Genomic DNA, 15,521 nt, shown 5'->3' with positions numbered 1-15,521 from the left:
TATAGTCTCTGGAGTATATCACTAATAATAAACCATTTATCATGAGTGTAGTGGATAAAGATTGAGAACCACTGACTTGATAAATATCACATTTCCTTAACCTAATTTGTCATGCAGTGTCTTCCACAATATTCATTCTACTTTGAGGGCCTGTTGGGCTGTCTCCTACAACCCATCCTTGTTATTTAGTTTTTGTTTTTTTGTTCTGTTCTGTTTTTTGGGGTTTGTTTTTGTTTTTGTTTTTCCTTTGTCCTTTGTCTTATTGTCACTCTCGCTGCCTAATATTTGTGTTTCTATTCCTTTCTCTACTTATCCAAATCTAAACCCTCCTTCTAGGCTTGGTTCAGCCACTTTTCTTTCTTCAAACTTACCAGGCAGCTCCTTCCTGCTGTGATTTCTTTTTCCTCTGCATTCATGACATTTTTTATTTCTCATTGGCAGCTAATTTTAAGTGATATTTCTTATATAGATTACTAAGCTATTTAGCTTTTCCTATATTCAAGACTTACTTTTCCTTTTAGAAAATAATTTCCATGAAAGTAGAGACTACCTTATACGTATGCATTCCTGTAGCATATAGAGAGAGACTAACAAAACGCTTTCATAAATACTGATTTTTTAAATATGATTAGTTCTATCAGGTATAACAGGTTTGTTTGATTGATTATATTCTCTGCAATAATTAGTTGAACTCCAGTACTGAGTATCAGTATATCATTAGATCAAGGAGATTCAGGACGATTCATTAGGCTGAAAAGACATAGAAAATTTAGAGCAAATTATACATTATTTAATGTATAAATAAATTATATGGATGTATATTTTTTTTACAGATGAGGAAACTAAGGCCCTCTGAGACTAAGTGATTTCTCTTAAGCCCTAATTGACCATAAGAAATGGGATGGCTCTTTTTGAGGAAAAGACTTTAGACTAACACAATCTTAAAAGAATTTTGATAATTAATGGAATACTTCAACAACAGACAATTAAGGAATATAGTTTGTATCCTTTAAAAAGGGCTACCAGCTGTATCTTGATATGATTCATTCAAAAAGTTAAAACTGAGCTGAGGTCTGCATAAAATATAAAACAAATCGAAAGCTGTGATTACCAGCCTCAAGGACTATAGTCTAAGACAAGGTATACATAAATGAACAACTGGAGAACAGTTAAAGATTGTATAAACAAATGTGAAGAGAGCGTAGAAGAATACATAAACAGTATTTTAATTCAGTAAAAGTGAAAAATCATTTGAAATTATGAAAAAAGTAAGTCGTAAGCTGACCCTTGAAGGAAATAATTTGAATTGGTAGAGGGGAAGAAATGATACAAGCAAGAAGACAAAAATGAACATGATGGTTAATGGTGACAGTAAAAAAGACCTAAAATTATGATAATATTATGTGTTACCATTTAGAAATAACCTTCATGTATACGATCTCACATGAAAAATATATGTATATTTAAGTCCAGAAATGAGAGAGATTAGCTGTGAACAGTAGGTAGTACTGTTGTGTGATTTCAGAGTACCAGGAAGACTTTTACCTACCTAAGCATATTTGTTAGAGCATGTGCCCTACTATACCATCAGCAATATTTAGAGTTTTTTTTAACACTTGACTGTTTCTTTTCCTTTCATTCTCTGACTACTCTGAAGTTCAAGTAGATCAGATTAAGGAATCAGACAAATAATTTTTTCTCATTTGTTCCCGTTTTTCCATGAACCAGCCTTAGGTTTAATCTCTGTCAGTTGTGAGGAATTTGAATGAGACCTTCCACTTATATTTGTGTTGAAAAGACAACATGGTAATTAACTTTTTTGCCCCCAGCACTGAGCTGAACACCTTTCAATCACTGATGCATTTAATCCTTGCAACAATCTTGTGATATAGATACTAACAATTATTCAGAGTTTACAGGTTCCTAGTTTACATGGCTAGTACCACACAGCAAAGAAGCATTAAGACTTCTATCCCTAATCTAGGGCTCCTTAAGTGAAACCTAGTCCCAAAGGCAGCTGGAACATTTTATCCTGGAACAGTGGAACCTTAATATCCAACCTAGTTCCACTTTTGCATCTAGTATAAAGACAACCCCCATAAGCATTGTCCATTCTTAATTACAGTGTACTTAATTATCTTAAATTCTAACTAAGAAAACCTATTAGTTCATCACTGTTCCATCCTCCCATTTAAAAATAGGGTTCTAATAGGCAGTGCTTTAAAAGATCAGGCCTTAATTAAAACTCTTAACCTTGGTGAACTGCAGGTCTAGCTGGCTATGAAGATCTAGCTTTTAGCTCTTAGTAGAAAAACAAACCTTTCTCTAAACCTACAGTTCCATAGGCATTTAATTTTATACATGGTAACAAACTCTTAGAGAAGGCATTTATTCTATAGTTCCTTTATCTCACCCTAAAATTGAAGTCTTAAAAACAATCTGCTTTTAAATCTTTTGACATTAAACCAGAATGTACATGATCATACACAAGGTTTGCTGGGTTTGTATTGACTGAACTTAAATCAGCCTCATTGTCTAATTTACCTTTTATTTATTGCCCTTGAGTCTGACTATAGTAGTAGATGGTGTAATACAGGTGTTATACTATGCTGTTTTCTTTATAGCATTTATATTTGCACTTATTTGTTTTGATTGTCTCTTACCTCTAGAAGACATCCATTTAGCTCACCATTTAATCCCCAGCACCTAGACCTGTGTCTGGCACAAAATCAGTATTCATTTAGTTATAACTTTTAAGTGATCATAATATTAAAAATAATGATATAAAAATGGAATGTCCTACAAAAGTTATAGGTAAGGACAGTCTCTGAGCTAGTTCAGTTTTGCCACCAGTGTGGGATTAGGGTTTAAAAACTATTGTAAACCAAACTATTTCACTTTAGTGCAACTCAAATGATCACCCTTCACATGCAGGATGTGAAGTTAAGTTTCTACCTGGAGACACAGCAGAGAATCAGGTACTGATATCATGGTTTTTGACCATGAGAGAGGCTAGCGGCCTCCTGCCCTTCAATGTTAACGTCTTAGTTACATAAGTTAACCAAGTGCAAGTTTAGGCTATAGCCCTAGCTGAAATTTTGAAAGCACCCATTTTGATCTTCTTCACATACTTTTATAAAATATTTTTACCTAGATCAAGTCTGTATTCTAGAATTTCAATTTGCCTTGACCATTCTCAGCTTGACCTGATTTCATATCTCCTTGTAGTCCACCTAAAAAAAAATCTGCTATAATAGCTGACATAAAGGGCATCTTGTTTCTGCAAAACTCCTGTTTATTTTTCCATGAGCTTACTTTTCTGAGTATATATTTTCCCTGGCAGCTATTAGTCTTCCCTGCCTTCTTTTCTCTCTTCCTACTTTTTCCCCCCTCCCTATCAAAAGTATGGGCAGGATCCTTTCTAATCCTTTCGTCCTGCCATATTCCTCAAGTGTAATCAGGAAAACTATATAGAGGCCTTTACAGTACTGTCCTTGAGTCAAGCTCTTGCCTTACTGTGTGATGCCTGCATAGGCTAAAAGCTCAGGATTCTGAAATTGCCTCCTTCCCCTTTCTTAAACTGCCTGGAATAATTCCTCAGAGAAATATGTTTAATTTGTGAGCAAATGAGACTTTTGACTAAAGGGAGATCATTTGAGACCTTTGAAAGAGAATTTTCAGGGAAATTCTCTAGTTAAAAGTAAGAAACTCACCAGCAAAATGGTGATGTTGAAAGAAGTTTGAGGCCAAGATTGATCAGCAAATGAAAAGAATTCTGCTGGGAGGGAAAGTAGGGAGATTCACAAATACAAATTAATCATGTACTTCTTGCCCTCTGAGATCTAATCCAATTGAGAAATGGCCCCAAGACCCAGAGGAAGGATTGTTTTAGCTTCATTACTTCATAAATAGGGCACCCAAGGGTTCCTGGATTGGAAAAAATGAGTGGAACCTATAACCAAAACTCCTACAGCATTATCCCAAATTTAAACCTTGGAATTGAACTTTAGGAGAGTTAGGTCTGGAGAGCAGGCATTTAGCCAGCCAGAGAGATCTCACTCTATCCCAGACATCACTGAATGAAAAAAGACCAAAGAGAAGTGGGCTTTCAGTCCATCTCCTGTTCTTGGCTGGCTATGCTTACCTGCTAGTAGGAATAGCAAGAAAACATACTCTGCTGTAAGACAAATAGGACCTAAAATTATAGCCCTATCTAACCAAATCTATAAAGAAGAATGGAAGCAAGAACCAGAAATTCTCCCCTCTATTGAAATGTAATCAATATGGGCCAACCATTTTTAAAGCTTTTGTTCCAATGTAATACAAAATTGCTTGGGAGCTTTTCTTTTTTAAGTGAGACATTACTTATAAATAAATCAAAACATAGCTTTCCAGCTTGTTTTTAAAACTTTTTATTTCTGTATTCTTTCCAGCTTGTTTTTAAAACTTTTTATTTCTGTATTCTTTTGACATTTCCTCTTAAATGAGCTGAGCTCAAGCGTGCAACATCCTTTCATTAGATAAGGAAATGATTCTAGCAGATGCTATTTGTTTCACAGGTTGTAGGCCATAAAGAAGGTCTGGATGTTATGGAGAGAGCTGATCCTTTATTCCTTTTAATTGGACTTCCTACTATTCCTGTCATGCTGATATTAGGCAAGATGATTCGCTGGGAGGATTATGTGCTTAGACTATGGCGGAAATACTCAAATAAACTACAAATTTTGAACAGTATATTTCCAGGTAAGGCCCTGAATTGTGGTTGTAACAAGCATGCCAAATTAATTTTCTGGAAGAATCGTAGCATGCAAAGATATTTTAGCTAATCTAATTTATTAGCACTAATACTCTGCATTTTTTTCTCTAGGAATTGGTTGTCCTGTTCCTCGAATTCCAGCTGAGGCTAATCCTTTAGCAGATCATGTCTCTGCCACCCGAATTTTGTGTGGAGCCCTTGTCTTTCCTACTATTGCGACAATAGTTGGTAAACTGATGTTTAGTAGTGTTAACTCTAATTTACAAAGGACAATCTTGGTAAGATGGCTTTAATATTACTTTTTTCAAGTGACTATACAAAAGAGAATTAACTGTATATTTGTTTTAAAAAAAAACAAAAACCCCAGTGGGCCTATATAAATAAACTATGGCTTCTGTGCCTTAAGCCTGTATTTGATCCACACTGTCATCCAGTAGCAATAAAAAGGGAGGGATCCACTGCAGTACTTCTGGCCTTCTGGAACTATGTGCTATGGTGATTTCTCTTCTGGAATGAATATGCATGAATCATCACACTCATCCCTCTTGCCAACAAGAGTATGGTGTAGAGCTTCTGCTCTAGGGTCAGACTGCTGATTCAAATCCTATCACAGCTATTGCCTTGCTAAGAAAACTAAACCAAATTTCTTGACTTTTCCATGCCTGTAGATTGGAAATAGTAATGGTAACTACCTCAGGATTATTGTGAGGATTAAATGAGATAATTCGTTTGAAGTACTGGCACATAGTAAGCCCTTATGTTGTTTGATGTCCATATTGTATTTTCTATTTCCCCGCTCTGGTGGCAGCCTGCACACAGAGCCCTGGCATTCTTCTTGCTATATCAGAATGGATATAGAGCTAAGTGGAAGGAAGATTACTCAGGATAACAAGGAAGGCATCTCTGATCTCTGTTACCTGTAGTGACTCCCTGTCTCACCCCTTAAGAAGACTTTTATTTGCAGTCATCAGAATTAGTATCAGTGCCTGTGTCTTTTGTGATCTAAGTAAACTTTTTGTTATGTTTCTCTAAATCTGCGTTATAAAAAGCTAATTTTCCTTTTTATTTTAGGGTGGAATTGCTTTTGTTGCCATAAAAGGAGCATTCAAGGTTTACTTCAAACAGCAGCAATATTTACGTCAGGCACACCGCAAAATTCTAAATTATCCAGAGCAAGAAGAAGCATAAAACTTTGACTTCTAGTTGTTCTGCAGTCCTCACATCCTTATGAGTCTGTTGTGTTGTTTTGATTCCATCATTAATTCACAGTAGTGGAGACTTGTGATAAGCTGCTGCTCTCATATTTTTAAGAAATATAATAAAGCACTTAGAGCAGGGGAAATCCTCTCAGTAATCACGGAACCTAAGGATATGATTCGTTTTCATTGTTCTGTATGTACTTCTTTTATGATAGTCATCTGAACCATTAGCATGGTAAACCTGGGCTTTGTTCATATTTTCTCCAGACAGATAGAAAGATCAAACTGTGCAAATATTGAAAAATGCACATGCTGTTTTATTCAGCTCCCTCTTTTATACATGTTCATTCATGTTCGGTGTTTTCTTAGAGTCAGCTACTCAATGAAGGTACTATGAGGATTTTTCTCAGTGGTATAATTTGATTACATGTTAAAAAGGAGTATATGTTAATATGAGGAAATGTAAATTAAATTAGTTATAAATAAATAACAAACCAAAAATGTATGTAAACATTCAAATGATTATCTGAACAAATGCGATTTTGTTGTTTTTCTTAACCCATGTGATGTCCTCCAAAATGTGTAGGGTAAAATTTCACAGGGCTTCCAGATCATTTTTTCACTATTAAATTTTATTTATATAATGTTGACATCTCAGTTTATAATGTAATTTTGATTCATGCAGTTTTAATTACTCTGTGTGTGTGTATGTGTATGTGTATGTGTGAGAGAGACAGAGAGTCAGAGAGACACAGACAGATCCTTCCATCACTGGAGTAAGGTTTTTAAATCCATATTTCTAGAAATTAGAGCTGCCAGTTTATAGTAGTTTCAGCACAGAGAATGATTTGCAAAAAATCAATAAAGTTATTTTACTCTTCTCTTTCATTGATCAGTTATTCAGTTATTTGCTATCACCTCCTTTTTGCCCAGGCACTGTGCAAAGTGCTATAGCATACAGTGATGAACAAGATAGACTTGGTTCCTGCTTTTATGTAGTTTACAATCTAGTTTCAACAGATAGAAAACCAGCAGTGAGAAAACCAAGGTGAGGCCTTGAGCTCTTTGTGTTTACACCAGACAGTGAGGGGATAATTTTGAAATAAGTCGAGTAAATATTGAAGTCATTGTTTTTGGCTTAAGTCAATTTATTATTAAAAAATCCAGTACTAATGTTTTTAGATTTTAATTGCTTGTCATATTGATGAGGCTAGTATCTTAATTATCACTGTTTAACTAGTTTTATATTCATTTTTCAAAAGCAATTATTTATTTTAAGCCATTTTCAGTGGTGGTTTTTATGTTCAGCAGTCCGAATGATCTTGCAGTTATTTTCATGAATTAAAATTAAATTTTTAAAAGATAGTTCCAAAAACCCTATTTATTTTCTTGTTTCCAGTATCTAATGCATGACAATAATAAACATTTTTCCTTACTGAAGTGGCCACTTCTCTTTAGGAGTGTAGCAAATATTGATTGAGCTATGTTAGATTGCAGTAATGTATGGTAACTTTAGTAATTTAAGACTGATAACTTTTTATAGTATGAATGTCTTAATTTTGAATTATAATATGAAGTTGATGTGAATGGTTATTGAACATTCAAAGTTGTAATTTGGGAGAAAAGAATATTTGACTGACAGTGGGCCTTATTAAGAACACTGCTACAGTTCTGAAGGGGAAATACACTGAATATATATAAAAATAACATTATATAGCTGTAACTATAAAATATATTGGCTTTTCTTTAATTTTCAGGATGAAAAGACACTAGACATTTTCTGCATAGTTATATAGAACAGCTTTTAGGCAGTCTTTACTAAAGTTATATAAGCACAGTTCCCCATTTACTACTTTATGCCCAAGATGGGGTAGTAGCTGCTTGGGTTTATTGGCATCAGGGCTTGTTAGGGCCAGAAAAACAACTTTGATCCTTTGGGGACAGGGGAGAAGGGGTTTCTAGGGCTGCAGGGAGGGAATTGCAAGTGCCTGGGGACCAAGAGTGGCCTCTACCCCTGGAATTAAACACTTGTAAATCTAAAGAGCCTTAGCTCAAGAAGTACCCTGTACCAATCTCTTCAGAAGGTGCCCTGCACCACCATGAAGCAACAAAAGAACATGAGCTAGCTGACTAACATAGGATGGGCCTGGGTTTAAATGCTAATTCTACTTTTAAGAACTTGACTTTAGCCAGTAACTCTCAGTTTTCTTCATCTCTGAAATGCAGTGCTTAACCTCAAAAAACTATTTCTAGGATTAACTGAAAAGTTAAAGGAACAGAGGCACTTTAGGCTTGAAATAGCCCCTACAGAGCAGTAGTTGTTTCTTAACTGTTAGTCTGTTCCCTACTCTAGGAGAATGGAATGAAGAACTAAAAGAGAGGCATTAAGGGACAGACTAAAGAGATGCTATAGACTTCTGGGATGGGTGGGTATTTTTTGTGTTTTCCAGTTTATTTTCACGTTGCTTTATTGTGTTATTTCTATAAACTTTAACGTTTTAAACCTCTTTTATGAAATTTAATAACTAGAATTTTCTTTGCAGAAGTTAACTTATCTCCAAAGTGGCTGAAAATATTGTTCATCATTACATGATTATCAAATGACTGTGAAAAATATAAAATTAAACATAGTGACTTAATTAGTCACTGCCTTGCTAACTGTGCTGTAATTTTTTTAAATGTCTTTTTAATATAACAGACTATCTCAATACCAGCTGGATTAGATTAATTTCTATGTTCTCTAGGTGTACTTTGTTGAACAACTACCAAAACATAATTTTGTACTTACATAATTTTTTAAAATCATAGTTATCCTGATAGTAGTTTTTAGTAAAAATAATCTGAATTTTAGAAAATTATTAGAGGAATCATCTTAATTTTATAATCAGGATAGCTTAAATTTTAAGTATGTTCTAATTTTTTTAAGGTATTTCCTCTTACCCTCAGAAACACTCCGACTATGATTAGATAAGCAGCTAGACAAATTCCGAGGGTGGTCTCGTGCCATGGAATATCTTAAAGTATATTCAAGTGGGTTGGAAGCACATTAAAAAAACAACTTGTTTCCTCCAAGATACTGAGAACTTAAGTTTCTGAAGGTTAGAATCTTCTAGAATGAGGACCTCAAAGGCCCGCCCATCCATGGGGATTGTTTGGTTCTAGGTCATGTCATTTCCCCAATCAGAGACAGAGTAGCAGAGGAGAAACAGCATAGTATGACAGTCATGAATGCATATTCCTGCTGATACTTTAAATTAGTTGTAGCACAAGTTACTTTTCCTCTCAGACAAACCTTCAATTTCCTCATCAATAAAATGAAGATTATAAAATCTACCTCCTGGGTTATTGTGAGGTAACATTCTAGGACAGTTTGATATATAGAGAAACTAAATCTGCAAATTTAAGTATTGGTTGGTTTGCCTGGAACCTTTTGTTGGTCCCCTGAGATTTCAAGGTCGCCTCTTCTCTGCTACTTGCCGCTCCATACACCCATTAGAAATGGTAGAATGATGAAATATTTTGTTTAATTGCCTTCCTGGAACAAATATCCTGAGCAAAGGAAAGAGAGGAAGGATTTGCAGAATGACTATAGAAGCTTAGGCAAGCAATAGAGGCTAGGCTATCATTTTGGTCAACCCCATGTGGACTTAAGCATCTTATTGATAACAGCCTGTCAAGGTTACTGTGTGTCAACAACATATACTACTTTACCAGGTAGTTGTTGAGCACCTATATGAGCCAGGCATTGTGCTCAGTCCTAGGGTAAAATGGGGTATAAGCCTGCTTTGAGATATTTAGAGTCTTAAAAGAGCACAAACAGACCTTCATCTTATTGTGATAGTACCACCACAAGAATGAGATCTCTAAGAATGGAATTTTTTTGTTTTGTTTTGTTTACCGTAGTCCACAAATTAACAAATTCATAGGCCACTGTGGAATACTTTGAACCCATAGAAGATGTGCCCTGCCTCTTTTTAAATTAAAGTCAACAGATGTACCCTGCTTTAATAGTGACTGTCTCTAGTTTAAAATTAGCAAGAAACAATCTATTACAGGAACTGAGAGGTAGTATGTCCATGATCTTTTAATAACACACATCAGTGTATTTATCTAAATGTATCAGTGTATTTATCAATTCAGATAATGGTACACCAAAAATAAGATATGTAAAAGTGCACAGGGTCCAGTCAGAGAGAAATTACACAAGTTATTTGAACAGGAAAAATGTAATATAAGGAACTGTTGACTGGTAGGAAGTAAATATTAAAAGAAATATTTAAAGTAGCAGGAGCAATAAAAGCAGCTACTACCTCTAGGCTGAGGGAGAGTAGACACTAAGGGAAAGAAAGCCTCTCCCTCCAAAACTTTGGAGAAATTCTGACTACCCCTGGTACTATGAGGAGTGAGAGGAACTTGACAGGGCAGGCTGAAGCTGGTCTGTAGAAGTGAGCTGGTGGTGAGAGAGAAGTGTGAGAACGTCACTAGGCGTCTTCACAGGCTGCTGGGCTCCCATGCTAAATGGTCTCAATGGGGGCTGGAACCTGGAAGGAAAGTTTCTTCCTGACACAATAGCCTTGCTGTGTCACTCTAGTGCCCTCTGTTGAATAAGCCTAATGGCAGTTGTTTAATCCTGATACATTTGATTCACAGGAAGGACCATAGTGATTTAATGCCATAACATCCAGGATGATAAATGGGCCATTTTCATAGATTCTTATTGGGCTGTAAATTGGTATGGAGGGCAATTAGACTGTATATGTCAAAATTGCAAATGCGTATACCCTTTGCCTCAGTAGTTCCAGTCTCAGGAATTTGATACACTTGCACTTGAGTCCAGCAACATATCTATAGTTATTTGTTGCAGCGGTATATGTAATAACAAGAAATTGGAATTAACCTAAATGTTAGTAGGGAATTGTTTAAATGATGTTACATCCATAATGGAATATTATGCAGCTATAAAAAATGAAAGTTGTTTACATGCTAACATGAAAATATTTCTAATGTACATTGTTAAAAGGAAAAATCAAGATGTAGAACAGTGTTTATAGTATGTTACTGCTAGTGGAAAATGAGGGATGGTGGAATTATATAAATATTTATGCCTTTACAAATCTCTAGAAAGATACATAAGAAAACTAGTTATCTCCAAGAGGTTTGGAAACTGGGAGGGTGGAGGTTGGGGGTGGGAGGGAGATTGTTTACTGTTACCTTTTATACTTTTTCCTTAACAATGTAGATATATTATTTTTTAAGTAATTGAGAATTCAGTTTTCCCACTGAGGACAGAAGTGAAATCAAATTGGGATTTCTCTCTTTTGAAGATAACATTTGAACTGTATGGCAATAGTTTCTCCATTCTAAAAACTGATCTTTTTTTTTTTTTTTGAGAATTTTGCATTCCCTCAAGTAGATCTTCCAGCAGGTATTCAATAAATGCTTATTTAACTGAACTCGCTTCCCATAAGATTCATTTTCGATAGAAAAATTTTTAGTTTTGTCCAGCAATTTACACAAATGAGTGGATTATAAGACAAAATTATCCAGCCTGGAAAAATGGATACTAGAACTTATTAAAGCAAGAAATTAAAATATCATAAAAGTTTACTACTCATTCATTTCTCCATTCATTGAGTAAACATTTCTTGAGAACTTAGTATCTGATATTTGCTAAGCTATTGTAGTCTCCAACATTTATTACATACTATGTACCAGGCATCATTCTAGGTATGAGTATTAACTCATTTAGTCTTCATAACAACCTAAATGTTTATGATACTATAAATCAATTGTAATTTATTACAAATGAGGCAACTGAGGTACTCTGTTTTAGGGGTTTTTGTTGTTGTTTTTGAGTAAATTACCCAAGGATACATTCCTCTGCCCTCATGGAACTCACAATCTAGTAGAGGGAACAGGAAGGAAAAAATAAATCCCAACATAAAGTGAGAAGTGCAATGACAGAAGAGATCCAAATGTAGCAAGAGCTTCCTAGACATGGATCTTGGAGAACAAATGTAAATATGACAGATGGGAAGAAAGGAACATAGCCACAGTGTCAGGAAAATTCTGAAAAAGAAGAGTGATATTGATGTACTTGCCTTATATACTCAAATATATTGCAAGCAGGCAACACTTTAAATTGTGGTAGTGTCATATAAATGGACAAAACATTGGAAAGCCTAGAAGTCCAAAAATAGACCTAAATACAAATGAGAATTGTGTATATGGAAAAGGTAGCATTTAAATCACTGAAGGAAAGACGGATTAATCAGTATATGGTGTTGGAGCAACTGGTAGCCATCTGGAAGTTTCTTTACCAAAATAAACCAGTTAGAACAAAAATTTAAGCAAAAATTATAATCATTAAAACATTTATATATATATATATATATATAAATATATATATATATTTTTCAAGACACATACCCGATAAAGGACTTGTATCCCAAATACACAAAGTACTCTTAAAGCTCAACAGTAAGAAAAGAACCCAATTAAAAAGCGGGCAAAAGAACTGAACATGCACCTCACCAGAGAAGATACACAGATGGCAAAGAATGCATATGAAAACATGCTCTACATACATCAGTAGAGAATTGCAAATTAATATAAAAAGATACCAAAAAGGTACACACCTTTAAAATGTCTAAAATCACAAATACAATTACCAAAAGCTGGCAACAATGTGCAGCAAGAGGAACTTTCATTCATTCTGGTGGAAATGCAAAATTGTATAGATGCTCTGGAGAATAGTTTGATATTTTCTTATATAGTCTTGCCATATCAAACAATTGCACTCATAGGTATTTACTCAAATGAATTGAAAACTTATGTCCACAAAAAAACCTGTGTATACATGATTATAGCAGCTTTATTCATAATGATCAGAAACTGAAAGCAGCTGAGATAACCTTCAAGGTTAATGGGCAAACTGGTACATCCATACAGTGAATTATTATTTAGCAAAAAAAAAAAAAAAAGAGCTATCAATCTACAACAAAGACAAGGAAGAACCCTAAATGCTTATGGCTAAGTAAAAGAAAACCAGACTTGAAAAGGCTATATGATTCCAACTACATGGCATTCTGGAAGAGACAAAACTATAGAGACAATTTTAAAAATCAATTGTTTCTAGGGGGTTGGGGAAAGAGGATAATGAACAGGTGAAGCACAGGATATTTAGGGCAGTGACACTATCCTATAATACCGTTCATGGTGGATACATGACATTGCACATTATTCAAAGTCCATAAAGGCAAAGAATAAACCTAAAGGTAAACTGTAGGCTTTAATTAGTAATAATGTATCAATACTGGTTCACTCACAATAACAAATGTACCACAATAATGTTAATAATAGGGGAAACCAGGTGGAGACAGGTATATGGGAATAGTGTATTATCTGCTCAATATTTCCATAAATCTAAAACTTCTCAAATATAGGCTATTAAAAAATTTGAAAACTACATGAAAACATGGAAGAGTTTCATTTCATAGCTTGAAAGTTCTTTAAGAAATAAAAGATTGTAAATTCTAATTACATTTAAAAGTGTATAAAATAACATTAAGTTAAAATAAATGCAAAACAAAAAGTCATAACTCATACAGAACTAATTTCCTTCATATGTCTCTTTAAATCAATAAACAAAAGATGATTAACCCAATTTTTTAAATAGTCAAAGGATGTGATCAGTTTACCAACAAAATGGCTCTGAAATATGTAAAAAGACATTTAGCCTAATTCAAAATAAGAAATATCCAAATTAAAACTATGAGATACAATATTACCTATCATACTAGCAAATAGTAAGAATCACTAATCATGTGCTCTGTTCCAAGTGTTGCTCAAAATTTTTATGTGTATTATCCCATATACATTCACAGCATAAGTCAATTGAAAATTTTTGCTAGTCAACTGTGTGGGTTAGGGTGTCAGCAAACTGGGACCCTCCTGTATTTCCTATTCAGCACCTCGTTTCTTGTAGATGACCCCTTCACACCTTCTGCTCCTCAAATCTTAACACCTCCTTCCCCACCTTTACTCTCCACCGATGACCTTGCTTCCTGCCTCCTACCTTGCTGAGAAATTAGAAGCAATCAGAAGAAAATCCACAAACTCCTCCAAATCTCTCGAAACTACCTCCATCTCTATCTATATCTCTATATAATATAATCTACCTCTCCTCTTACGGACAAACTATCAGTGTTCCTATCCAAGGTCACCTGTATCAGAAATCAGAAATTTTTCCTTTCTAATGAAACATACACACATAGTCTTAAAAAAAATTTTTTGGCTCGCATCCCCTTCCAGATACTGTCATATCTCTACTCTTTTTACAGCAAAGCTCCTCAGAAGAATTGTTCATGTCTCCACTTTGTCTCTTTGCATTCTATTTTTAAAGTTTTGTATTGAGATACATCTTAAATAACATCAAATTCACCATTTAAAGGTTAAAATTCAGTGATTCATACTGAGGTATCATAATAGTTTCACAGAGTTGTACAGCCATTACCACTATCTAATTCCAGAACATTTTATCCTCCCCAAAATCCCTGTACCTAACAGCGATCAGTCCCAAATTCCCCCTCCCCTAGCCCCTGGCAACCACTAATCTACTTTCTGTCTGAACTTGCCTATTCTGGACATTTCACTTAAATGGAATCATATAATATGTGGTCATTTGTGTCTGTCTTCTGTCACTTAGCATAATGTTTCCATGATTCATCCATCTTGTAGAATATTTCAGTACTTGATTCCTTGTTATGGCTGAATAATATTCCATTGTATGGATATACCAAATGTTGTTTACTCATCACTTATTGATAGATATTTGGGCCCTTTCTCTCTTGAACCTATGTCAGCCATGCTTTAACCCCCCCACATCCCACACATCACCAAAACTACTTTAAACAAGGTCATCAATTACCTCTTTGCTAAATCCAATAGTCAATTCTTAGTCCTAGTCCTACTTAATTTATATAAAGTAGTTGACAATGTTATAACTTCATTCTTGAAATAGTTACTTCATTTGGCTTTTGGAGTACCGCACTCCTGATTCTCCTCCCACTGCACTGGCTGCTCATTTCCAGTCTCATTTGTTGGATCTTCTTTATTCTCCAAACTCTAAGTGTTGAAGAGCCCCAGGGCTCAGTCTTTGGACTTTTTACTAAGTGAACTCCTCCAGAACTCCTCCAGACTCCCGACAATCTATCAGATGACCTACTATCTATAACATTCTCAAATTTATATCTCCAGCCCAAATTGCTCCCCTGAATTCCCAACTTGAGTATTTCCTATTCAATGTGTGTGTATGGATGGATGGATGAATAGGATGGATGGATGGATAGATGAATGAACAGATGGATGGATGGTAAGATAGATGAATAGATAGATAGATAAAATGAATAGATGGAATGAATGAATGGAGAAATGAATGAATTAGCTAGATGATAGATAGATAGGATGGAGGCTGGAGATAGGATAGATGAAATATGGAATGAATGAATGGAATGAATGGGCCGAATGAATAGATAGATAGATGAATGAATGAATGGGCTAGATGA

General features: G+C 34.9%; 1 protein-coding gene across 1 annotated transcript in view; it reads left to right on the top strand.

Moving 5' to 3' along the window:
- The window catches only part of MARCHF5 (membrane associated ring-CH-type finger 5), a 49,709-nt gene extending 41,096 nt beyond the window's left edge, over window positions 1-8,613 (top strand). Inside the window, exons 4-6 of the mRNA XM_039871737.1 lie at window positions 4,560-4,743; window positions 4,868-5,034; window positions 5,828-8,613. Coding sequence (XP_039727671.1) covers window positions 4,560-4,743; window positions 4,868-5,034; window positions 5,828-5,944 — 468 coding nt within the window. The 3' untranslated portion in view covers window positions 5,945-8,613. The remainder of the gene's footprint in view (window positions 1-4,559; window positions 4,744-4,867; window positions 5,035-5,827) is intronic.
- Window positions 8,614-15,521: the final 6,908 nt, after the last annotated feature.

This window comes from Pteropus medius, unplaced genomic scaffold, assembly GCF_902729225.1.
Source record: "Pteropus medius unplaced genomic scaffold, Ma_sr-lr_union100, whole genome shotgun sequence".
NCBI lineage: Eukaryota > Metazoa > Chordata > Mammalia > Chiroptera > Pteropodidae > Pteropus > Pteropus medius.
Note: the sequence above shows the minus strand (reverse complement) of the source record. Positions and strands in the feature narration are given on the sequence as shown.